This window comes from Choloepus didactylus, chromosome 18 (genome assembly GCF_015220235.1).
Source record: "Choloepus didactylus isolate mChoDid1 chromosome 18, mChoDid1.pri, whole genome shotgun sequence".
Taxonomy (NCBI): domain Eukaryota; kingdom Metazoa; phylum Chordata; class Mammalia; order Pilosa; family Megalonychidae; genus Choloepus; species Choloepus didactylus.
This window is the reverse complement of record NC_051324.1, coordinates 7360021-7386883: the sequence shown is the minus strand read 5'-3', so window position 1 is coordinate 7386883 and position 26863 is coordinate 7360021. Positions and strand designations below refer to the sequence as shown.

The 26863-nt window shown below is 42.8% G+C and overlaps 1 protein-coding gene across 1 annotated transcript in view; it reads left to right on the top strand.

Moving 5' to 3' along the window:
• SHISA6 (shisa family member 6) overlaps nucleotides 1-26863 on the top strand; it is a 289687-nt gene that overhangs the window by 118215 nt on the left and 144609 nt on the right. Inside the window, exon 3 of the mRNA XM_037810048.1 lies at nucleotides 11514-11609. Within this exon, the coding sequence (XP_037665976.1) occupies nucleotides 11514-11609 (96 nt within the window). The remainder of the gene's footprint in view (nucleotides 1-11513; nucleotides 11610-26863) is intronic.

The following is a 26863-nucleotide window of genomic DNA, read 5'->3' as shown; positions in this document are numbered from 1 at the left end:
TGCTATCAGAGTCTTGGATGAAGCACTTTAGCCACAGAATCTCATTTTTCCCCCCTGCTCTTCTGTGAGGTGGGCACTTACATCAGTGCTTGATAGATGTCTTGTCATGCCTGCAAGGAAAAGTGGGCTCACTCATTGCTCGGCCCTTGTACTTATTTTTATAAAATAAAATTTATTCACTTTTTTTCTTATAAAGAAGTACAAAACAAAATGGCCTGTAATCCCACACCATAATCCCAGTTATGTATTATATTAAAATATTTTAAAAATGCATATATGTTTAGAAAATTCAAGTAGTAAAGAAAATAATAAAAGTCAACAGTATGAAAGTCTCTATCCCTTCATCTTAGCTCCTTTTCCCAAAGGAAAGTAAGTCTTAGTAGTTTGTGTACATGAGGATTTCCAGAAATGTTTGTATAAATTATCCTATCTGCAAGGGCCTCTGTATATGCCTTTCATTCTTATTTAGATAAAAGGGATCATACTACAACACTTCTCTGTGCCTTGCTTTCTTTATTTTTTTTTTTAAACTTTCTGTGTCTTGGAGATCTTTCCACATCTACGCATGTGGCTCTGCCTGATTCTTTTTTTTTTTTTTTAATTAAATTCAGTTTTATTGAAATACATTCACACAGCATACAATCATCCATGGTATACAATCCACTGTCCACAGTATGATAACATAGTTATGCGTTCATCACCACAATCTATCTCTGAACATTTTCCTTACATCAGAAAGAACCAGAACAAGAATAAAAAATAAAAGTGAAAAAAGAACACCCAAATCATCCCCCCATCACACCCCATTTGTCCTTTAGTTTTTATCCCCATTCCTCCACTCATCCATACACTAGATAAAGGGGGTGTGATCCACAAGGTCTTCACAATCACACTGTCACCCCTTGTAATTATTATATAATTGTCTTCAGGAGTCCGGACTGCTGGGTTGGAGTTTGGTAGTTTCAGGTATTTACTTCTAGCTATTCCAATATATTAAAGCCTAAGAGGTGTTATCTATATAGTGCATAAGAATGTCCACCAGAGTGACCTCTCGACTCCATTTGGAATCTCTCAGCCACTGAAACTATTTCGTCTCATTTTGCATCCCCCTTTTGGTCAAGAAGATACTCTCAGTCCCATGATGCCGGGTCCACATTCATCCCCGGGAGTCATACTCTGCATTGCCGGGGAGATTTACACCCCTGGGAGTCGGGTCCCACGTAGGGGGGAGGGCAGCGAGTTCACCTGTCGAGATGGCTCAGTTAGAGAGAGAGAGGGCCACATCTGAGCAACAAAGAGGTACTCAGGGGGTCTGCCTGATTCTTTTTAACAGCTGCCTAGCACTCCGTCTTATGGATGGATTCCCATTTATTGAGCAGGTCCCTCATTGAAGGAAAACATTACAATTGAAGCTACACTGTCTATCCTGGCTCATATTTTATGGCAAAATGTGAAAGCGTGTATGCGGGGTGAATTCCTAGCAATAGGTTACGATGTCAAAGGCGTTATTTTCCGGGGCGGCACTACCAATTTACACTCCACCTGTGACAGTGAGAATTATCTGCTGTCACTGGCCATCAGCAGATTCTTAAGATTTGCCAAACTGATTGGTTTTACAAAAAGGTACCTCCTATTTTGATTTGCATTTCCTTAAAATTGAATTAAGTTAATCATATTTTGATATGTCCATTGTCCTTAAAACTTTTTCTTTCCTTTCTTCCTCCCTTTTTGGTAATTGCCTGTTCATATTCTCTGTGACCTTTTTCTATGGGTTTTTTTTTTTTTTTTTTTTTTTTTTGGTCTTTTTATTAGTGATATGATGGAGCTTTCTGTAAATAAAGGAAGAAGCCCTTTAATATTGGGATATTGGGAATATCTTCCCAGGGTTTATCATTTGTTTTAATTTTTATCTCTGCTGTATTTTTCCCTACGGAAGTTTTGACATTGTCCATGCTTGCAGTCGGGTCTGGCCCCGTATGAGCTTGTTGCCAGCTTTTTAGAGATGAGGCCAGTACCTGTTCCAGTGCATAGTTTGCATTTCAAGCAGGCCCCAAAGATGGAGAGCTCATCCCCCTATCATGGAGCTACTTTTGTTTTTACTTCATCACAACCATGTGCTTTTACTACCCTATTTACATACCAGATTTTCCAGAGCAGCTCCAGGATAATTTAATTTTATCTATGTTAATAAAGACAAGTTGTCAAATGTTAAAAAATTTTAATCCAATTTATCAGCCTTTTCTTTATGAATTTTTCGATTTCATGCTGCTTAAAGATTACTGATAAATACAGCCATGGTTTTAGAACTTCTATAGTTTTAATTCTTGCTTGACAGATTTCGTCTTCAGGTAGTTTTCCTTTCCACCAAGAAGGACCCCTGGGTATTTTAGTCTCTGAATTCTTATGCACTGGAGACTATTTGTTACTTTCATTCCTGAGGAATAATTTGGCAAAGAATAAAACACTTGGGCAACACTTACCTAACCAAACACTATCTGTCCATCTGTCCATCCATCCATCCATATCTGTATTTATATCTCTGTTTCTCTATCCATCTAATCATCTATTTATCTTGCAAACAAAATAGAATAAAGGATTATCCAACAGTTAAGCATGTCCCCAGCCACCCAGCTTTGCCCATTTTTAAATTGGGTTGTCTTTTTGTTGTTGAATTGTAGGTGTTCTTTATATGTTCTGGATATTAAACCCTCACCATATATATGGTTTCTAAACACAGACACACTGTATACTCTCCCGCAATCTGTACCTCCAGAAGTATTTTTTAATACTGAAATGTATACTTTCTCTGAATTTCTTTATATATGTATAACAGTACATATGCATCTACCCTTAAAAATATTGAGTAATGCATTGTATGTTTTTAAACTCTCTTTATATGATGCCATCCTGTTTTTCTTCAGCTTGCTTTGTGTACTCAGCATTATAACTGAGAATCATCCATGTCGATACTTTTTAACTTTTATTTTGAAACAAATCCAAACAGTTGCAAAAATAATATAAAACCAATACCGAGAACTCCAATATTCCACTTAGCCAGATACCCATTCTGCTACATTTATTCTATACCCACCTTGCTATTCTGAACATTTGAGAGTAAGTTGTATACATCAGGCTCCTGAACACTTAATACTATTGTGAATATTTCCTAAGAACAAGGATATTCACTTATGTAACCTCATTAAGTACTATTAGCAAGTTCAAGGAATTTAACGTTAATATAGAACTATAGTCGTTTTTTTCAGTTGTCCCAGTAATGTCCTTTTCAGTATTTTCACCATTATTATGGATCCAGTCCAGCATTATGTCTTGCATTTACTTGTCATTGTCTCTCTAGACTTTCTCTTTTTTTAAAATTGTGGAATCATATGTACAGCATAAAATTTCCCATCTCATCCACTCCCAAGCATACAAGCATTCACTGGAATCAAACACATTTACAATGTTTTGCTCCCACTACCACCATCTGTTACCAAAATCCTTGTACCCTTTAGGCATTAATTCACCATTTTCCCTTCCCTCAGCCCCTGGAAACCTGTACTCTATTTTCTGTCCCTATGAATTTGCTTATTCTAGGTATTTCATGTAGTTGGAATCATACAATATCTGTCCTTTTGTGTTTAAGCTTCATCCATGTTGTAGCATGTATCAGAACTTGATTCCTTTTTACAACTGAATAATATTCCATTGATATACGTACCACATTTTGCTTATCCACTGATCTGCTGATGGACATTTGGAATGTTTCCATCGTTTGACTCTCACGAATAATCCTGCTATGAACAATGGTGTACAAATATCTGTTTAAGTCCCTGCTTTAAATTCTTTGGGGTATATACAGAGAAGTAGGATTGCTGGGTCATATGATAGTTCTATGTTTAACTTTTTGAGAAACTGCCAAACTGTTTTCCACTGTGGCTGCCCCATTTTACATCCTCACCAATAATATCCTAGGATTCCTGTTTCTCTGCATCCTCACCAGCATCTGTTATTTTCCTCTTCTTTTTATTTTAATAGCAGCCATTCTAGTGGATGAGATGGTATCTCATTGTGGTTATGATTCACATTTCCTGAATGGCTAATGACATTGAGCATCTTTTCATGTGCTTTTTGGCCATTTGTATATCTTCTTTGGAGAAATGTCTATTCAAGTCCTTTGCCCATTTTTATATTGGGTTGTCTTTTTGCTGTTGAGTTGTAGGTGTTCTTTATATATTCTGGATATTAAACCCTCACCAGAAATATGGTTTCTAAATATTTCCTCTTGTTCTGTTGGTTATCTCTTCACTTTCTTGATAATGTCCTTTAATGCACAGAAAGTTTATAATTTTGATCAAGTCCAATTGTCTTATTTTTTCTTTTGTTGCTTGAGCTTTTAGTGTAAAGTCTAAGACTCCATTGCTTAATACAAGGTATTAAGGATTAAGGTATTGAGGATATTTCCCTATGTTTTCTTCTAAGAGCATTATAGTTTTGGCTTTTATATTTAGGTCTTTGATCCATTTTGAGTTAATTTTTGTTTATGGTGTGAGGTAGGGGTCCACTTTCATTCTTTTGGATGTGTGGTTTTCCCAGCACTATTTGCTGAAGAGACTATTCTTTTTCTATTGAGTACATGTGGCACCCTTGTCACAAATCAATTGGCAATAGATGTGTGTGTTTATTTCTGAACTCTCGGTTCTATTCCATTGATTTGTTTTTCTGTTCTTGTACTAGTACCACACTGTTTTGATTACCCCAACTTTGTAATAGTTTGGAAATCAGGATATGTGAATCCCCCAACTTTGTTCTTCTTTTTCAAGATCATTTTGACACTTAGATCTCTGGTTTGTTCCATTTGCCCTGCTGTATAGGATTACATTGTATGATTATCCCAAATTTTACCATTTTTCTATTGGTGAAGATAGAGTTCTTTTTCTCCCCACTTTGTTTGTGTTACAAACATTCATACATATGAACACACTTGTGTGTATCTCTTTATGCACATGTATGAGAATTTATCTTGAGTGTCCACCTAAAGATGCAATAGGCAGTTCTATGACATGGCCATGTTCAGTGTTACTAGCCATTACCAACATCCTTTCCAAAGCACTGTACCAGTTTACCCTCCGATTAGAAGTGTGTAAGAGTTCCTGCTCCTACTTATCCATTTTCTTGCTAATGCTGAGTATTCTCAGGCATTTTAATTTTTGCAGGCTACTGGGTGTGAAATAGTATTTCATTATGGTTTGAATTTGAATTTCCCTGATTACATGTGAGATTAAACACCATTGTGCTTGTACCGACCCTCCATGGTTTCTCTTCTGTGACTCATGCATCATCTCTTTTGCCTAATTTTTTTTCTATTGGGCTAGTGTTCTTCCTTATTGGTTTGAAGTTGTTTATGTGTTATGGATATTAATGTGAATATATTTTTCTAATCTTTGACTTGTAGTTTCATAATTGCTTTTGATGTATCACAGTTTAAAATTTTTCGATTGTTCCCTCTTTAGTTATGCCTTTTGTGCTTAAACCCCTTTATGCCATTAACATCATATCCTCCTATATTCTTTTCCAACAATTTTAAGGTTTTGACTTTTGATCTGTAGGTCTTTAATCTCACTTCAATTGATTCTGTGTATTTTTGTGTACATTTGTGTGTTTGCATGTTACATACTTTTATTTTTGTATTTTTGTTAGAGAAGCAGGTTTACAGAAATATTGTGCAAAAAATAGTATATATTTTCTCAATTTTTCTACTATTTAGTGAAAAGTCTGATCATTTTTTTGACTGAAGAAAGTTGTTCTATTCTTCTTTCTTTTCTTTATTTTAAGTGAGTTTTGAAATTGAATGGGAATGGAATCAAAACATCTCTACTCGAAAATGTTAGCACTCTTTGAAATTGTATTTGCTAGTACTGTTCTAAATGCTTTATAGATGTTAACTGATCTAATCTTGTTAGCAACCCTTATAGCATTGGGTGCTGTTATTGTTAGATTTTTCATTTGAAGAGCCGGAAGCATAGAGAAGTTTGAATCTTGTTAGTGTGGTCATGTTCTTTAATCATGCACCATACTACCTCTACGGAAATCAAAGTCTCAAAATTCTCAAAAAGACCGCTTCACTTTCTACAGGATTAGTGTTTTGTGAGGGGGGGATTGGATTGGGTTTGTTTCCTTTATTTTTTTAAATGGCATTTCACTGGGGTACATCTAGATATTTGGTCCCTTTTAATACATAGTCTAATACTTGATTATTTCTTTTGATCCAAAGACTGAAGTCTTCCATCTGCTCAGAAAAAGAAATCAACTAACATGTAATTATTGCTTCTGAATTGTCCCTTCTGCCTCTCCTCTGGGAATCTTATTTTGAATGGATTGTAACTCTTGTCCTCCGTGTCCCTTCTTTTCTCCCAGCGTTTTTGTCCTTTTGTCCTCCCGTAGTTCCCCGTGTGTGCCTCCCTTTTGACTTCACTTTGCCAGTTTCCTTCACTATCCAGTCTGTTCTCCACATCTGCAACTCCCTGCAAACTATCTTGATCAGCCTGTTTTCTCCTCCAAAGCGATTCTGATTTCACAGATGCAAAATTCTCTTTAATCTTATTGAGATCACCATTCAAATCTTATCTCATTTTTCCCTCGTTTCTTGTAGCACATCTTTACAGATAAACTTTTCCTCCATATTCAGGTGGCTTCCTGATCAGAGCCGCCAGCAGGGTTCAGCTCCAGAACCCTGTCTTGGACCTCTCTTTAGCCTTCATCTGCCTCCTGCCTTGGGGCAAGTGTGACGTTGGTGCTTGAGCTAGAAGAAACCTTTGCTGTTTGCGGGAGAGTTGATGATGTGATGAGGAAGAAGCAGCAGAACTGGCAGCATGGAGATCATCCAGGCTTTGTGCAGGTCAGCTCAGCAGGCCATGGCAGGCTCACCCTGCAGCACCCCGTTCCGGCCAGGGACCCTGTGTCTGTCTGTACGGCAACACACATGAGCTCATACTACTTGGCAGGAGGGTTTCACGGAGCTGCTGGGCAATAATTCCCCATGGGAGTCTCACTTACCCATGCCTAGAGCTCTGTGGGGGATATATGGATATTTCTCCAGAATTCCAATTTGTGCAAAGTTTGTTCTCCTTTGGCCACCTTCATTGATAACCAGCAGATGGACAGGGATTTGGGGTCATAGCTGGAGGAAAGAGAAAGGGATGCTACTTGACTTATGGCTAATGAATTCTGCCAGACCCGTCCATACCATTCATTTCATCAACCCATAAACTCTACCCTTCACCAAGGCAAAGAAGAGGCATTGACCCCCTCCTCTTCTAACTGTCCACCTGAATGGGGCTTCACTTTTACCAACCATTTCCCCGTGCATGATGCCCTTGTTCATGCTAAGCTGGTTGTTCCTTAGGAGGGTTCAGAGAATAGAAATCCTCCTAGACTTTGACCTCCTAGTGTTGGCTGTGGATCCACCTACAGAACAATGTGTCACTTGTTCTAAAACATTGGTCCCTAAATTCTGGTCCCTTGACCCACAAGCATCATCAGCATCACCTGGAAGCTTGTTAGAAATGTAAACTATCAGGCTCATTCCAGACCTACTAAATCAGGAATCCCGGGGCTGGGGCCCAGCAAATCTGTGTGCCTACAAGTCATCCAGGTGAGTCTGGTGCCCACTCAAGTTTGAGGACCGCTGCTCCAGCAAAAGCTGAAACTGTCACCGTGGCTTCTCCAACTCAGCCTCAGGATCAGCTTTCCCAAAAAGTGTCCTGAGAAAAAAAGAAGGGCTCCCTGGAGAATTCAGTGTTCATTGGCTCTGAGAGGGTCTAGACTTGGTTTTCATATTTGCTATTAATTTCACTTAACTCAACATTTTCCAAGCTGATTTGACCATAGAATTCCTTATTCCTACCAAATGTTCTTTGTCCTGCCTCATTAGTCAGCATGCACCTCCCCTCCACCCCTGACTCAAAATCTCAGTACTAGAAGCTCAATACTTTAGCGCCCCAACGTCTATGAATTTGTGAATCACCAAGTGAACTTTTACTTCTCCTGGCATACCATTTCCATTGTGTCTTGGTGATAGCCTCAGTAAAAGTCACAACTGGACTTGTTCAGACCACAGTGAGTAAAGGTGGCTGTTAGGGTTAGTGTTCCAGAAAGAGTGTGGACTTTGGAGGCAGCTAGACCCAGTTGGCATCCAGGATCTGCTACTATCTAGCTTCATGAACTTGGGAAAGTGATCTTTTTCTAGAGTTCTTATGAGGCATGAATGAAGCAGGTGTGTACAGTGGATTGACCATGGGACTTGGAGTCTGAAGACCAGGATGCTAGTGCTGGCTCAGTCGTCTACTAACTTTGAACCTTTGGACTCAGTTTTTCCATCCATAAAATGGGAACTATAATAATAAGAAGAAACTTGCCATTGCTGGATTGATTAAATTTTTGTCAATACTATGTGTGAATGATCTTTGTAAACAGCAAAATGCCGTAAAAGTTAGCTATTGTTATGAGAGAGAGAGAGAGAGAGAGAGAGAGAGAGACAGAGAGAGAGAGAGAGGAAGGGAGGGAAGGAGGGGGAGAGGAAGGGAGAAGAGGGGGAAGAATAGGAAGGAAGAGAAAGAAAGAAAGGAAGTAAGGACACCATGTGCAGTGTCGCACTGACTAACACACAGTCAGTCATCAGTGAAGTTTAGTTCCTTTCCAAACAACCAGAACCCCAAAGAGCTAGAGCATTGCTTGGTCCTGAGGGATCTTGTTCCTGCTGACAGATAAGAAAGATTTGTAAGTAGCAAGGATGCTGTTTTATGTTCCGTCTTCCTCAAAATTGATTTGTTTATCAAAAATTTTATTTATAAGGAGCACAAAAATAAACAGCCCGAGTTCTGCGGGATGTATCGCAAGCTCTGAATTAATGAGGTCCAAAATTTATGAGGTTTCTGAATCGTTGCCTCTTTTTTCTTATTCTTCCATTGTCAGGGGGATGGGGAGAAAGTGACAGTGTTATCAATTGTTGGAGATTGAATCGTACCCCACGAAAGACATATTCAAGTTGTAATCTGCATTCCTGGGGTTGAGAACCCATTTGTAAATAGGACCTTTGAAGATGTTATCGTTAGTCAAGTTGTGGACTCATTTGTGAATAGGATCTTTGAAATCCTTTTAAGATGAGGCCAAACTGAATCAGGGTGGGCCTTAATTAATCCAATGTGGCGGAGTCCTTATAAGCAAAGGAAATTGGACACAGAAGTAGAAGCCAGAAGTGAGCAGGAACCATAAAAGCAGACACATGTGGGGAGAGGTGGCCATGCGATGGAGAATGGCTGGAACGTTCCAGACACCGGGCAGAATAAAGCCCTGCTGATACCTCAGTGTTGGACTTCCAGCCTTCGTAACCACAAGACAATAAATTCCTGCTGTTAAATCAACCAGTGTGTGCTATTCACCATAACAGCCCTTGCAAACTAAGACATAGAACAAGGGTCTCCATCTTCAGGGACTTGTAGTGCACCCCGCCACACCCCATTTCACTCCATTGCTTCTTCCCCTGATGAAGATGCATCTCTCCAGAAGTTAGACTCTGGTTTCCAGGGCAGGGCTGGCCAATGCATGTTAGACCAGCTCTAATAATTCTGCTCTCTAAAATTATGGATTGGGACCATAGGATTTTGCAGCGAGAGTGTTCCTCGTGGAAATCCATGTGCTCTGAGGAATCAGATATTTTATTCCAGAGTGGAGGAGGTCAGGGAAACAGTGGAGAAAGTCTTTTGGGTTTCTGTTGTCTTAGCACATCAGCTCTGAAGGTCTCATCCCTGGAACGGCAGCATCAGCAACACTTGGGGACTTGTTCAAGATACAAAATCTTGAGCCCCACCCCAGCCCTACTCCATCAGAAACTCTGGAAGTGGGGCCCAGCAAGCTGTGTTTTAACAAGCCCTACTGGTTATTTTGATGGATGCTCATGTTTAAGAACCACTGCTGTAGGAGATGAAAGAAAGTTCTGAGTTAGCCAGAGCCTACTTTCCAGAGCAAGAATGCTAGAACCATGAACTCAGATGGTAGATAGTGCCTCGCACTCAAGAGCTGTCCAATAAATGTTCATTGAACTCAGCTGAATAAACTGAACTTAGATTATTTCTCTACTTAATCTAGGGTGTTGGTTTTCCTTCCTATGGCATGCAAGAATGACCTGGAGAGCTTTCCAAACATACCCATGCCTAATCCAAAACCTGGCCCAACAGAATCCAAATTGCTGGAATTGGTTCTGGCGTCTGTATTGTGAAAGCTCTTGGATGATTCTGATGTTCGTCAATGGTTGAGTTGCGTCTTCTTTACCTTTGTCATAAATTTTTCCATCTATTTGAGTCTCCATAAATTTTTCCATCTGAGTCTTCTATTTGAGTTTTCTTTACATTTATCATACATTTTTCCATCACAGCTTTATTTTAACCATATTATAAAATTGTATGCTCTCTATATACTCATTATAGAATAAAAGCTTGAAAAGTATAGGAAAGTTGAAAGGAGAGAAGAAATAACACTTAGGTTCCACCTATTCAAAGGCAGATGTGAGTAACTTGGGATTTTTTCTTTCCCCCCTTTTTTTTTCTTGAATGTGCTGGTTTGAATTTCTTTTAGCACTGTGATCATATTAAATATACCATTTTTCTGTCCACTTCTTAACTTAACATTACATCTTAAGCAGTTCCCCACGTTGTTATAAACTCTGTAAGCATGATTTTTAATACACTCTTGTGGCAACATGAAAAATAAAATGGCTTTTTTTCCATTTGCACATGCCGGGACCTCAGGATGGCTTGTAGAGAATGCCTTCTCTTTGAATGCCTGTGTTTCAAGCCTATTGCAAAAGCCTTTTTGGAATATCAGAAGCTGAGCATCAACCCTCTCTCTATATATATTTTCCCACGGTCCTAACCTGCCCTTCGTCTTTTCCCCCACCCCACCCTCACCCCACAGGTGCATGCCACCTTAAACTAATGTGAGACAAGGTCTCATTGCAGAATGTCAAATGAAGAAAGCACGTACATAATTTCCCAATGTTTTATAAGCACCCTTCTATTTGTCAGCCTCAGCTGATGCTGGATTTCTCCTAAGACACAAAGCTTGTAGTGTGATTCATAAAATGTACACATACACATAGCAGTCCCTGGTCAGACCCATCCCTGGATTCTTTGGAAAGAAAGAAAACAAACAAAGCAAGGAGGAAGAAGAAGGAAACTGGGACAAAGGAGAGGAGGGAGACAAATAGACCATGGTTTGGGTGTGTCTTGTGTTCAATAAGAAAGGCCAAAATCAAGCCATGTAACCTCTTCTTCCCTCTCTGCTTCCAACATAATGTTCCCAGGACTCTCTTCTTTGTTGCACAGAGCTATTTTTGTTTTCCTGACTTAGCTGCTGAGTTGAAAATAAGTGCATGGTCGTGGTTGGGTGAGCTTGAGTTGCGTGGATTTCCTTGTTGGTGTCGCGGATGCATCGGGTAATTCTGCCCCATCTTCTTGCAGGGCATTATGGGAAGGATGCCTACCGAAGTGGAGGACCCGATCTCCATAACTTCATCTCCTCCGGATTTGTCACGTTAGGAAGAGGACACACGAAGGGTACAGTGGAAACCATTTTTTACTAAATACAGAGGTTGCCTAGGGAAAACCCATCTGAAAATGTGAAGATGGTGAGGAGGCCTGAGGATTGTCTGGGGTGGTTCATTTGCAGCTTGGCCTGGAGGTCATGGGCATGATTTTAGAGGGCAATAGACTTCAAAGAGACATGCATCCCTCTCCACCCCGGGCGTGGATTGGGACACAGATGCCAAAGGCTCCCTGTGGGAGGGAACGACGGGCAGTGTGGTAAGCCCTGCCAATGGATGTGGCAGCATTTGCAAAGCGTTTCTTCTCTCGGCTCTTATTCCTTTCCCTTCCTAAAGCAACATTTTATACACTGATGTCAATGTGTAAGATTCTGTAATGTGGGTTCCTAAGCTGGCATGCATGTCGGGAGTTTCACGGACAGCCCTGCCTCCTGTGTGTGTGCGTAAACCCTCTCTGATGTGGACGCTAAGGTAGAGGTTATGCAGCCCTCCAAGCCGCAACATGAAAGCCCACACAGCATTTCTGCCGAGCTGCCTTATGACCTAGCTGACAGCTTGCAGAGCATCTGTGCGGGGGGCACGGGATCCCACTCGATTTGGTCTTTGGTTTTTGCACAGAGTCCTGCTCGTGTTGTGAGAATTCTGTTGCATCAAGAGTAACTGGATCCCTAACTCCTCTGATTGCCTTCCTCACACCTGTGCCCTGTTACAGACCAAATGTGAATTCTGTTGTAGGGGTGGTATGTCCCTGTCTCCCTCTGAAATATGTGTCTGTGTTAAGTGTGCGTGAACAAGGAACTTTGCAATATTTTCTTACATTCCATGCACCTCCTCTTAAAATTCCCTATGTGATGTGTGTCCATCCTATATAGAAAAAAAAATCTGTATCTGTGTATGTACTCTCTGTTGTGTCTATTTGTGTCTAAATAAAGTTTATTGAGGATACAGGTGGCATTTGTGGCATACTGAGTTGCAGAATCAAATTGGGACCAGCTGGCTCCAGAAGGGGAAATGAGCCGCCCAGTTAACCCTTGAAAGATACAATCCTAGTTAGACCCATAGCCAACCAAAGCTGGAGTTGCCGCCACCCCCGTATCATCCACTTTGTATTAATTACCTATTGCTGTGATATTACTCTAAAATTTAGCATTTCAGAATAACACTAAATATTTATTATCACACGGTTTCAGTGCACCAGGAATTGGGGAGCCACTTAGCTGGTGCTTCTGGCTGAGTGAACACTCCTGGGTGGTCCCCTCATACAGTGCTGGGTGGTGGCAGGAGCTTCCGTTCCTCCCCATGGGTGGTTGAGTGTCCTTACAACATGGCCGCCACCTTTCCTTAGAGTGGGTGGCCTGAGAAAGAGAAAGATGGAGCCATGGTGCCTTTTATGGCCTAACCTTAGAGGTCACACCCTGTCACTTCCACAATATGCTCTCGGTTACCCAGGTCCACCCTATCCAGTGCAGGAGGGGATGACCAAGGGCTGGAATGAAAGGAGCCGGGGATCATTGGAGGCCATTTGGGAAGCTGCTCACCCCTCTCCTACAACCCAAGGAGCAGAGCTGCAAATCTGGATTTTCAAACAGAACATGGCAACTCTTACTGAGGCTTCCCAGCTGCCATGATGTCTCACCGTCACCCCTACCCCTCGAAACGGGGCCAACCTGAAATGCCAAACAGTTCGATTGTCTTAGACCTTTTATTATTCCTACAAATATTATGGCTTTTGTTTCATGCATTCATTCAATAAATATTTAATGAAGTCTGCTAGGCACTAAACAATATTCGGAAGTAAAAATAAAGATAGAATCTGTCCTTAGAGAGCTCACTTTCTGTTGGGGGAAGTAGACAAAATAAATAAATAAATAGGTGCCAGGTGATAGTAAATGTAAGAACAGTTAAAGCAGGTAAGGGGGCAGGGAGGGCTGAGGAAGGAAGGTGTTCGTACCAAGGAAGACTTCTCAGATAAGGTGGTGATGGAGCTATTGCACCAACTGTTAAAAATGATCAGTGTGTCTCATCATTGTTTTTGGCTTAGATATGAGTATTCCATTAAGGTCCAACCTAAAGCCCGGAGTCAAGATAAATGACCATTTCCAATGTCAGAGTCAAAGGGCTGGATGAAATTCTGAGCCATCCTTATGCAAGGATGGATCCCTGAGACTCAGAGAAGCAAAGCTATCTGGAGTCTGGGCAGAAGGTGGTGTCTTCTAGATGCTTCAGGTGGCAATGGCTGAAAGACCAGGGAGGGATAGACTGAAAGACTTGGCTTTATGTTGCCATGATGTAGGCCTAGATGATTTGAAAGCTGTGGAGGACCGAGTCGGGCTGGGGGACGCTACACAGAAGGGCTGATGGATGTCTGTGTTGTGCTTCTACAAAACTGGCGCCAAAGGAGAGTGGCCACGGGTGTGCGCATGTTAAAGCTGAGTGATGGGAATGGGGGCCTCACCATGCTAGCCTCTCTTTTCTACTATGTGCTTCAGATTTTCCATACTAAAAAATTATAAACACATTTTTCTCTTTTTTTTATTAGAGAAGTTGTAGGGTTACAGAAAACTCTTGTGGAAAATACAGGTTTCCCATATACTTCTCCACACACACACACAATTTTCCCATTACCGCTTTGCATTAGTGTAGTACCTTATTTACACTTGATGAAACAATATAATTATAATTATACTATTTACTGTAGTCCATAGTTTACATTAGAGTTCACTGCTTATGTTGTACAGGCCTATGATGGTTTTTTAATTTTTATTCTAGTAACATTTATAGAAACTAAAATCTCCCCTTTAAAGTATATTCAAATAGATAATTCAGTGTTGTTCATTTCATTCACGTTGTTGTGCTCCCATCATCACCATCCGTTACAAAAACTTTTCCATAAACCCAAATAGAAACTCTGTGCTAATCATTAACTCATCATTCCCTACCTCCACCCCAGTCCCTGGTAACCTGTGTTCTAGATTCTGACTCTATGAATTTGTTTATTTTAATTATTTCTTATCAGTGAGATCATACAGTAGTTGTTCTTTTGTGTCTGTCTTGTTTCACCCAACATGTCTTCAGGATTCATCCATGTTGTTGCATGTGTCAGAACTTCATTCCTTTTTGTGGCTGAATAGTATTCCATTGTGTGTATGTATCTCATTTTGTTTATCCAGTCATCTGTTGATGGACACTTGTGTTGCTTCCACCTTTTGGCAAATGTGAATAATGCTGCTGTGAACATTGGTGTGCATGTATCTGTTAAAATCCCTGCTTTCCATTCTTTTGGGATATTTACCTAGAAGTGGGATTGCCAGGTCATATGGTAATTCTATTCTTAACTTTCTGAGGAACCATCAAACTGTCTTCCACAGAGGCTGCACCATTTTACATACCCATCAACAATGAACAAATGTTCCTGTTTCTCTACAACCTCTCCAACACTTGTTATTTTCTGCTTTATTTTTAAATAGTAGCTATTTAATGGGTGTTAAATGGTATCTCATTGTGGTTTTGATTTGTATTTCCCTAGTGACTAATGACATTGAGCATCTTGTCATGTGCTTTTTGGCCATTTGTATATCTCCTTTGGAGAAATGTCTATTCAAGTCTTTTGCCCATTTTTTCATTGGATTGTTTGATTTTTTATTGTTGAGTTGTAAGATTTCTGTATGTATTTTGGACATGTGGTTTCCAAATCTTTTCACCATTCTGTAGGTTGCCTTTTGACTTTCATGCTGAAGTCCTTTGATATGCAAAATGTTTAATTTTGATGAAGTCTGATCTGTCTTTTTTTTTTTCTTTTTTGCTGGTGCTTTTGGTGTAAAGTCTAAGAAACCATTGCCTAACAAGGTCCTGAAGATGCTCCCCTATGTTTGCCTATAGAAGTTTTTTAGTTTTGGTTCTTATATAGGTCTTTGATTCATTTCTAGTTAACAAAATCTTTTTAAAAATAAAAGAATGGGAGAAAGGAATAGGAGACCAGAAGTGCAGGCAACTCTTAAAGGTTTACTGTGAAGGGGAGCAGAGAGTAAGGACAGTAGCTGGAAGGAGGCACGATATAAAGACAGTTTTGATTTAAAGATGGTACAAATTATGGAATGTTTGTATGTTGCTAGGAAGGCTCCAGTAGAGAAGGGGCAATGACGTACACAGGAGTGTGAGTGTGTGTGGCAGGAGCCCTGTCCTTGATAGGTGAGAACAGGTGGAACCAACTGCCCAGGTGGAGGGGCTGCCCTGAACCAGGCACCACCTTCACCCAGATCACAGAACAGAAGGCAGAACACGTGGCCCCAGATGCGAGCAGGTGGGTCCCTGTGATCATTGCCCAGTGGGATGGGAAGCAAGGCCACCAGCTGTGAGCGAGGGTTAGGGTGACCCATGTGAGTTGCCCATCCCGTCTGGCTTCAGGGCACCCTCCACGCCAAGCCACAGAGCCCTGGGGCAGGGAAGGAGGGTGCTACACCTGGAGCTCCATCTCCTGCCCAGCCTCATGGTCTCCCGAGGTCGAGACTGCCCGGAGATTACCTGGGAGGTGGAACAGAGCCAGGATGCCAGGAGCTGCTTCCCTGTGGGCACCTTTCCCAACAGATCATGCCTAATGCCTCCCGTCATTCTGTTTAAAGGATGCTCTTGAGGACGAGGCTGGCCCTTCCTGCCACCCAGCCAGCTGCTCCATGGGGCTGAGATAGAAAATAACAGGGTGGGGCAGTAGAGGCCATAAGGAGGGGTTGAACAGATGCTGAGATCCAAGCTGTTAAAGTGACAATCTTGATGCCAATTAAGGAGTCTCAGCAGCGGTGGCAGCTGCAGAGGTGGCCACCCCAGCTGCTCAAATCACGGATCTGAGAGGAGCAGCAATGTTCTGGGAGGGGGGCCTGGATGCATCCTAGAGGTGGGGCCGATGACACCTGCGTGTGAAGGGAGTGAACATTCAGGAAACATACAGGTTGCTCTGGTTTGCTAATGCTGCCATTTTGCAAAACACCAGAAATGGATTGGCTTTTATAAAAGGTGTTTATTGGGTTACACAGTTAGTCTTAAGGCCATGAAGTGTCCAAGGTAAGGCATCAGCAATCGGGTACCTTCACTGGAAGATGGCCAATGGCGTCTGGAAAACCTCTGTTAGCTGGGAAGACACGTGGCTGGCGTCTGTTTGTTCCCAGGTTGCATTTCAAAATGGCGTTCTCTAAAATGTCAGCATCAGCTTTCAACGGCCATCTTCAAAATGTCTCTCTAAGCTGCAGCGCTGTGCTGAGGCCCTTCTGTTTGTGAGCTTTTATAGGGCTCCAGTGAACTAATCAAGACCCACCTTGAATGGGTGGGGCCACACCTCTATGGAGATAATCGAAAAAGGTATTACCCACAGTTGGGTGGGTCACATCTCCATGGAAACAACCTAATTCAAAGACTCCAACCTAATCAACACTAATACGTCAACCCCCACAAGATTGCATCAAAGATAACGGTGTTTGGGGGGGCATAATACATCCAAACTGGCACACAGGTGTTAGCCAGTGGTGAGGCTGGAGAACTGGTCTAACAGGGATAAGCAGGGAGGGAAAGCAAGAAGTTTAAGATCCCTTTGGTCAGTGCTGTGGGTGGGAGATATTGGAGTCTGAGATTTCTGAGGTGGGCAGCTTTCAGTGGAGACAAGGTCTCCAAGGGGTGACCCAGGAGAGGGTGGCTAAGTGGGGTGGAGGATGGGGTCCTCCTTCAACTTCTTCAAGTTCCACATGGACTGTGGTCATCCCACGTCTACCGTCTTCCTGGGTCTGGGGTCTCTGGTTTCCCCCCTTACCCGTCTCAAGCCTCAGTGCTGCTCTGATTCTCATGCAACCCGTTCTCGCCTCTGCCAGCCCATCTGGCTGGTCTCTTCCACAGCCGCATGTGCTAGAGGGTTCAAAATTAGGGCTTCTCTTCTAGAAAAGAAAGGATGGAGGCACGAGGGAGCCATCAGTCCCCATCCCCATCCCCGGAAATGAGCAGGTGCCCTCTGGCTCTCCTGTGGGTTGCGGCCAGGGGACCCCTGAGCCCTTTGGCTTGAGAAACCCCACTTGGATATTTTCACAGTCTGGGGAGCCAATACCAAGATGTTCCCAGCAGCTGGACTCTGGATGGAACGCAGAGCTCAGAAGGCATCCGGTCTCCACAGCAATAGGGACCCCGGGAGGTACAGCAAGAGAGCGGGCAGGCCGGGCCGGATTTGCCTGAGAATGTCATGGGTGAAACCAGTACCAAAGGGGATCACTCTTTTCTGTCCTGCTCCCTTGGTGGGGGGTGGGCGGGAGGAGTGGGAGCAGAGCAGGGGGCAGCTCCCGGGCTCTGCTGGGCTCTGCCTGTTCCCATCTGTCACTTGGGGCTGCTGCCTTCGTTTACTTTCTGCCTGTTGACTTCTGACTTACAGCTAAATACGCAGAACCAGGCATTGGCTCAGTTTGCACAGCTTTATTAAGTGGCATTTCGAACACTCTAGGCCACACCCGCGGGCTATACCGAAGCCACACTTAGAAAGTGTGATTCTGTAGGTTGTTAGAATTGAGTCAACTTCACATGGTGACTAATTAGTTAGACCTGATTGGCAAGAGAAGCCAGGATTAATCAACATAAATGGTGAGTTCCATGCTCACCCAGTGAATCCATTTCTCCACGTAGTGTAACTGTTGTCCAAATAAATAAAAAGAACTAAGTCAAAACGAACCCCAGTGCAATGCCTCTGAGAGGTCCTTGGTGGGAGACTTCCTTCTGCGGGTTCAGCCGTTTTGCTTAAAAGCAGCTATTGCACAACTTCCCCCCCCCCCCACCCTTTCTCATGCTGGCCTGTTGACCAGACCCCCGACCTTCCAAAAAGCAGAAAGCATGCTATGATGCTCCTCAACCTGGCTGGGGACTGTCTCCTCCTAGATTTGTTTGAGCAGCGGTTAAAAGATGCAGGTTGATGCAAGGAGCAGGGTGCTGTGGGCCCATTTCTGGAACCTTCCACAGAGCCCCTCTCCAACAGAGCAGCACCCCATTTTGCCATCTGGAGACCCACTGGCACCAGGGAAGTTGGTCTAAAAGCCCAGCGAGGAAAAGAGCATCACCCCTATCGGGGCTTACCTTGCCTTAAGGGCGTGCGTAGGGTGAAAAGGCACACTGGCATGCCCCCACGTGGCACTCAGCCATCACCCAGCTCACACTGCTCAGGAAATGGCAGCAGAGAGAGAGACTCCCCACCATCAGGCCAGCTCCTGGGTCCTGGACCACACATGTCCCTGTTTGACACTTATTTGCAGGCCCACTACCATTGCCCTCTGTGACTGGCCTGTCCACGAGGACAGTCTGTTGTGACGGTGCAAGGATCAGAGAGAGAGGGCAGCAAAGGAGAAAGGGCAGCAGGCCCCGCACAGCTCCTGGCTTTGGGAAGTTTCAACTCTTTTCCATTGGTTAAATTATGTTCTCCTCAAAAGAGGAGTAACTTGGATACAGAGAGCTCTCTCCTGGTCTCCACCGTTGGGACTCTCCTTTTAGCTCAGGCAGGAGTGAGAGACAAGGATGTCTGTCCCACTGTGAATCTTAGTGATCTCTTTAAGTTCTTCTTTTGGGAGAGGATAGAGGAGCAAGTTCTTTTGTTTTCCCAGAGGCTAGCTTGCTCAGCCAGAGGCCTAGCAGCTTCTGGGCAGCTGCTTTGCTTGCTGTCCAATCCCTTTCCAGTGCCAGATCTGAGCTTTCTCTTGCCGTGACCCATGGCTCAAGTTGGCCACAGGGGCAGGTCTGCACCAGCACTCTTTCTGCGTTTGGCACCAACTGGTCACCCCTGTTGGGAATCTCCCCTTCCCAGAAGCCAGCCCTTGGCAGTTTGCTTCCTTTCTTCTCTACTGCCCATTGCCAAGAGTCTCACAAAACCTGGATGGCTAAGCTGCCGGGCTGTGTCGCGTCCTGGAAGGTGGAGAGAAGGCCCTCTCAATGCCAGCTCAGGTCCATGGCCAGGATGGCCTCTCCATCCACAGGTGCCAGGACTTCACTGAGGCCCAGGAGTGGGCCAGAAGATTGGTGTTCATGTAAGTCAGTGACTGTGCTTGTTTGCAGATTATTAACATGGCAGAAGGAAGAAGATCTAGTCCTTCCTAACTGGAGTTGGGGCCTCGGTCTCGATCTTAGTCCCCACCAAATTGTGAAGCAAACTTCCCTCATTCATCGAGTGCAAAAGAAAAGAAAATGGCTCAAAGAACAGAGTCATTGGAGTGAGGTGTCCTCACTCACTCCTGGCTTCACCACTTGCTAGCTGTTTAGCCTCAGCCTCACTGGCACTTATCTATAGGCTGTTGCGGAGTGTATCCAAGTGAAGGCACGCACCAGAGAACTAAGCGCTCAAGCAGTGGTGCGCTGAATATTGTTCATCAATTAGGGCTACTGTAGAGCCTCCCTAACTCAAAGGAAAACACTAGGACCAGCAGAATGAACATCACTTGGGTGCTAGTTAGAAATGCAGAGTCTCAGGCCCCACCCCAGCCCAGCAGAATCAGAATCTGCATTTTACTGAGATCCCCAGGAGATTCATAAGCACGTTTAGGTTTGAGAAGCACTCAAATGGAATGGAAGGCTTCTTGCCTTAGGTGAGAGCACCTGTAGATGATCTTCAAAGTGGCTTCCATTTCTGACATTCATTTGCCAAAAAGTCTCATTGATACCCTGCGTATTGGAAGCCAGGTTGGCCTGTAGTTGACGAGGGAAATGATTTGAGCAGGAATGCCTGAGCTCCCAGGGGGGATACCGAGGGACCCCTTAGAACTGCAGTGACCCTTCCCGGATGAGGAGACCAAGAAATGGCAAGAGTCATGTACATCTGTACATTTCAATTAAACTCGAGTATTAAGTGAGCACCTGCTTTCGAGAAGCCTGCCAAGTACGATTCTCTTAAAGTAAGTGGAAAGTGCCATGAGGTAGACCCCGAAAACAGCGGTGAGGATTTAAAGGAGGAAAATGTTGCCTCTGAATGGAGGAGCCCTAAATGACCTCATAGAGGAAGCAAGACTTGAGATGGACCTTCAAGGGCAAGAAGAATTTGACAAGAGTGAAGCGGGTCAGGCATTCCAGGACAGGGACACCTCACAAACAAAGGCGCAGCTGTGGAAATGCCAGTGTGACTGGGGCATAGGATGCCTATAGGGTTGGGGCAGGAAACGGGGCTAGAGAAGTGGGTTGGAGGCCTTGGCTTGAACCTCCCAGGCACAAATATGGCTGAGTTCAAAATTCAGTTTGACCACCAGCACCCATACCCTCCTCCTCCTTTCTCTTCCTCTGCTGAACACACAGTGCAGGTCTCCTTGGGTGGCTGATTCCATGGGCAGAGACGGACATAGCAAAATTACACTCAACTCATCGAGAGGGGAATGTGGTGTAGCTACAGTCTGCAGAGCTGAGAGGAGTCAAGTGAGATATAGATTCAGGCCTCCGTGGAGACCAAATTTTGACCCGGCTATGGATTCTCTGGCTTGCAGTGTCAAAAGCTCTGAATCTGCTACATTTTCACAGCGTCAAGGCCTCAGTTTACCCATGTAAACCAGACCATTAAGGATTGATTAAAAACCCTTTATTTCCTGACATTCTGGGGGTGGTTTCAGGATCTGACACCTCCTAAACTTAGAACTAGACACCATACTGTGAGGTAGGAAGCTTTTCCAGTTTTGTGTCTTTGTGTCTAAACAGCCCTGTGTGTCCTCGGAGGGGCCTATCCTTCTGCCCACATCTCTAAACTGCTAGGTAGGATCCTCTGGATCTGTGCCTGGTGCTGGAGAGAGAGGTGATTTTTCTGAGGCTAAAAGCAGCTCATTCATCCATCATACCTGAAGGCCCCCCCACAGGCAGTGCCGAAATGTGCAGCCTGGGTGAGCAGGTGCCAGGGTTTATAAAGTGTTCATCCTTGAATAAGACTCATAGCGGATTCTTGTTCTCTTCATCTGTGGATCGTTTTGCTTTTGCCCTGGGAGAGTAATCCTGGGGGAGCAAAATGGTATTCTGGTTTTCAGTTAGAGCAATGGAATACAGATGCCTGAATCATGTATGCTTTCCAACGGAAATGGAAGGGGTCACAGCCCAGTCACTGACCATGTCTATGTCGGATCATGGCCGATTTTAGGAAAGCTTTTGCTTGTGCAGAGGAAGATGGGTTCAGAGCAGGCAAAGTAGGTGGAGCCATAGATGTGGGCAGGTGGGCAATGAAGGATACATAGGCCTGGAACTGGAATCCATCGGACAGGCCACCTGGCCTGAGCTGAGGGAGGTGGGCTCTTTGGTAGCCTTAAGCCAGGGTGGGGGTATCAGTGATTCAAAAGAGTAGAAGAAGCTGTCCTCTCTTCTATGTGAGTTGAGAAGCTCCAGGAAGGCCTCCTGCTCCCCAGTAGTTGCCCCCTCAGCCTGTCGTGCTGTCTGAATTCTATCATTCATGCCTTTAGATACAAAACCTTTCTGATCTTAGTGTTCTTGACATCTTTCTCTCCCTCATCCCTCACCAGTGGTCCAAGTTCATAACCTTTGCATTTCCAGTCTCTTGAACTTGCTCACTGCTTGCCCCCTTCTCTGCCATCATCCCAGTCTGCACTGCTAGCTCTCCACATCTAGACACTTGCAAAGGCTGCGGACATGGATTTCCCTTCTTGCCCTCCATCCTGACATGCATTGAGCAGCCACAATGATCTAACCTATTCTCACCTGATTTAACCTGACTGAATCCAAATGACCTACCTTAGCCTGAAGCTTAGATCCATTGTGCCTTCCTCTGAGGCTCCCTGTTGGAGCCAGTCTTCAATACTAACCCTAACTCTTCGGAACATTCTGGCCCATCATAAAGATAGTGGCTGAGTTCAGAAAATGCACATACTCTCCCTCCCTTCCTTTAGTCCTCCTTTACCAGCATGACCAAAGAGCAAAGCATTCAGTGGCATAACTTCTCGAGCCCCGTGCTATACTGCCCTCCTCTTGCTCGCTGCGCTGTACCCAGACTGGCTTCCTTCCTGTTTTTCCCTCCTCAGGGCCTTTGCACAGCTCCTTCTGCCTGGAATGTCTTCCCCTTTGGTCCTTCTCTAACCAGTCTCTTCATTACTCAGATCTGTGCTTGAATTCCCCTTCTTCAGGTAAGTATTCCTTGGCTCTCAGGTAGAAGTCAGATCCTCCATTGTATTTTCTAACTGCACCGTTAATTTTTCTTTTCTCATAGACTTCAAAAAGTATTTTTAACCTGTATGATTCCTTGCCTGATGTCTGTTTTCACCACTACCTGTTAGTTCTATGCAACCATGGACTAGTGTATGGCACATATTTGATGTCCAGTGAATGTTTGTGAATGAATGAATGGATGAATGAATGAATTGAAACACCAAACTGGAAGTCAGGAGATCTGAGTGCTTTTTGCAGTTTAATGTGATCTTGGGAGAATTCTTAACCTTTCCGGGTCTCAATCTTTCTACCCATAAACTTTTCTACGAGATACCTTCCAGTTCCAATGTTCTAGGAGTTGTGCACGTGGGCAGAAACAGAAGGTCAGGGATGGCCTAGGCAATTTCCAGTGTCCTTTCTTCCATCATCTCCAGAGCTATTCCAAGGCATGCACAGCCCCTTACAACTCTGCAAAAATTGGCACTCTTTGAGTTATCATTGTATCCTTAACAACACGAATCATGCATTTTTAAATGCAAAGAGAATACAGTATATTCACCATTCTACATCTTGCTTTTTAAACTTAGTATAACTTGGAGATCATTCAATATCTGCACCTACAGATCTACATCTGCCTTTCTTTTAATGCCTGCCTAATAGTTCATCCTATTATACCAGCATTTATATAACCAGTATTAAGCCCACCACTTAATTTCTTTTTAATGACTTTTTAAAAATTCTTTTATTTAGAAATAATTTTAGACTTATGTAAAAGTTACAAAAATAGTACAAAGAATTTCTATATACCCTTCACTCAGATTCTGCAAATGTTAACATTTTGTCACATTTGCTTTATCAGTTTCTCTTTTTTTGTCTCCCTCTGTCTCTATCTGTCTATCAGCTATACATCTATCATCTATCCATCTATCCATCCATCCATCTATCCGTCAATTCTTCATCTGTTTATCCACTTTTTTAATTGAGATTGTTCACATACCATACAATTATCCAAAGATCCAAAGTGTATAATCAGTTGCCCATGGTACCATCATACAGCTGTGCATTCACCACCAAATTAATCTTTTTTCAATTTTTAGAACATTTTCACTACTCCAGAAAGAAATAAAGAAAAAAAAAAGGAAACTCAAATCCTCCCATACCCCTAACCACCCCCCCCTCCATTATTGACTCAGAGTATTGGTGTAGTACATTTGTTACTGTTGATGAAAGAATGTTATAATACTACTAACTGTAGTATAAAGTCTGCAATAAGTAAATTTTTCTCTATATGCCCCTCTATGATTAACTTCTAGTTATAGTGTCATACATTTGTTCTAGTTCATGAAAGAGATTTCTAATATTTGTACAGCTAATCATAGACATTGTCCACCACAAGATTCACTGTTTTATACATTCCCATCTTTTAACCTCCAACTTTCCTTCTGGTGACATACGTGACTCTGAGTTTCCTTTTTCCGCCAAATTCACACACACTTCAGCACTGTTAGTTATTTTCACAATGTGCTACCGTCACCACTGTCCATTTCCAAACATTTAAATTCAACCTAGTTGATCATTCTGTTCATAATAAGCAACCACTCCCCATTCTTTAGCCTTGTTCTATATCCTGGTAACTTATAGTTCATGTCTATGAGTTTATATTTTATAACTGGTTCATATCAGTGAGACCCTGCAATATTTGTCCTTATGTGTCTGACTTATTTCACTCAATATAGTGCCCTCAAGGTTTCTTCCTCAACTCATTTTTCTTAAGATGGTTTCATTCACACACTGTACATTCTATCCTAAGTAAATAATCGATGGTTCCCTGTATAATCATGTATTTATGTATTCACCAACATCACCACTATTTATATAAGGACATCTCCATTTATTCCATAAAGAAAGAGGAAGAGTCAAAGAAGGTAGAGAGACAAAAGAAAAAGAAAAAAGAAAGAAAAAAATGGCAGCTAGGAAGCAGCAAAAGGAAAGATAGCATTAAATTAAAGTAGAATAAAGAGTCAGACAACGTCACCAATGCCAAGAGTCCCATACCCCTCCCTTATGTCCCCTCTTATATGCATTTAGCTTTGGTATCTTGCCTTTGTTACACTAAAGGAAGCATAATACAATGTTTCTGTTAATTAAGTCTCTAGTTTGCATTGATTGTATTTTTCCCCCAATACCCCCCTATTTTTAACACCTTGCAAGGTTGGCATTCATTTGTTCTCCCTCATGTAAAAACATATTTGTACATTTTATCACAATTGTTGAGCACCCTAGGTTTCATTGAGTTATACAGTCCCAGTCTTTGTCTTTTCTCTTTCTTTCTGGTGTCCCACATGGTCCTAGCCTTCCTCTTTCAACCATACTCACAGTCATCTTTGTTCAGTGTACTTATATTGCTGTGCTACCATCACCGAAAATTTTTTTCCAAACCTCTCACTCCTGCCTTTTCCTGTCTGTCTGTAGTGCTTCCTTTAGTATTTCCTGTAGAGCAAGTATCTTGTCCAAAAATTCTTTCATTGTCTGTTTGTCAGAGAGTATTTTAAACTCTCCCTCGTATTTGAAGGACAGTTTTGCCAGATATAGGATTCTTGGTTTGTGGTTTTTCTCTTTCAGTATCTTAAATATATCACCCCACTTCCTTCTTGCCTCCATGGTTTCTACTGAGAAATCCACACAGTCTTATCAAGCTTCCTTTTTATGTGATGGATCGCTTTTCTCTTGCTGCTTTCGGGATTCTCTTTTTGTCTTTGACATTTGATAATCTGATTATTAAGTGTCTTGGTGTAGGCCTATTCAGATCTATTCTGTTTGGGGTATGCTGTGCTTCTTGGATCTGTAATTTTATGCCTTTCATAAGAAATGGGAAATTTTCACTGATTATTTCCTCTATTATTTCTTCTGCCCCTTTTCCCTCCTCTTCTCCTTCTGGGACACCAGTGACATGTACATTCCTGCATTTCATTTTGTCCTTAAGTTCCCAGAGATGTTGCTCATATTTTTCCATTTTTTTCCCTATCTGTTCTTTTGTGTGTAGGATTTCAGGTGTCCTGCTCTCTAGTTCCTGAGTGTTTTCTTCTGCCTCTTAAGATCTGCTGTTGTATGTCTCCACTGTGTCTTTCATCTTTTGTGTTGTGCTTTTCATTTCCATAGATTCTGCCAGTTGTTTTTTCAAACTTTCAATTTCTACCTTATGTGTGCCTTGTGTTTTCATTATATGCTTCATCTCTTCTTCTGTATCTTCCCTAAACTTTTTGAACTGATTTAGTATTAGTTGTTTAAATTCCTGTATCTCAGTTGAAGTGTAAGTTTTTTCCTTTGACTGGGCCATAACTTCATTTTTCTTAATGTAGGTTGTAGTTTTCTGTTGTCTAGGCATCTGGTTTCCGTGGTTACCCCAATCAGGTTTTCCCAGACCAGAACAGTCTCAGGTCTCAGAAGGAGGCAATATTCAGTATCAGGTTTCCCTGAGGGTGTGTCTTAGAAGATTGACACACCCTGTGAGGCCTCATGCTTCTGTGCTTTTCCTAACCTGCCCAGCAGGTGGCACCTGTCAGCCTGTCACTCCTGACTGGTGTAAGGAGGTGTGGCCCACTTAGTTTCTGTTTTGGGTGTTTTCCCCCAGGCTCTGGGATCTGGTTCTGAATGGAAGGCTAGTAGTAGCACTGGGCAGCACCTCCTTCCTCCTAGGGAAGATATGCCTCCTAGGGAGTATCTTCTGCATTTAAATAGGTTCTTGTCTCTCTGACTCTGCTATCTCCACCCTTGTCTGGGTCAGAGCACTGAGAATTGAAAATGGCTGAGGCTTTCTCCACTGAGCTGCTTGGGTTGAGGGAGAGAAAAAGGGACAGAAAGCTCCCTTTCAGGGCCAGCCCATGGCCTCCAGTTTCACCCATCAGCCAGAGATAGCACCTGATCTTCTGGGCTCCCCTTCTTGAGACAAGGGAAGTCTTCTGTCTCTTTAAGATCAGTAGTCACTAAAAGCCTCTGTCTACTTGTTGGAAATTTGAAGCTTGTATTGAGCAGTCCACATTTGTTAATTAAGACCCCAGTTGAAGCTGGACTGAGGTATATTTGCTTGTTCAGAGAGTGCTGCTTTCTACTACAGTGAGGTTTGTAGTTCAGGCTGCCATG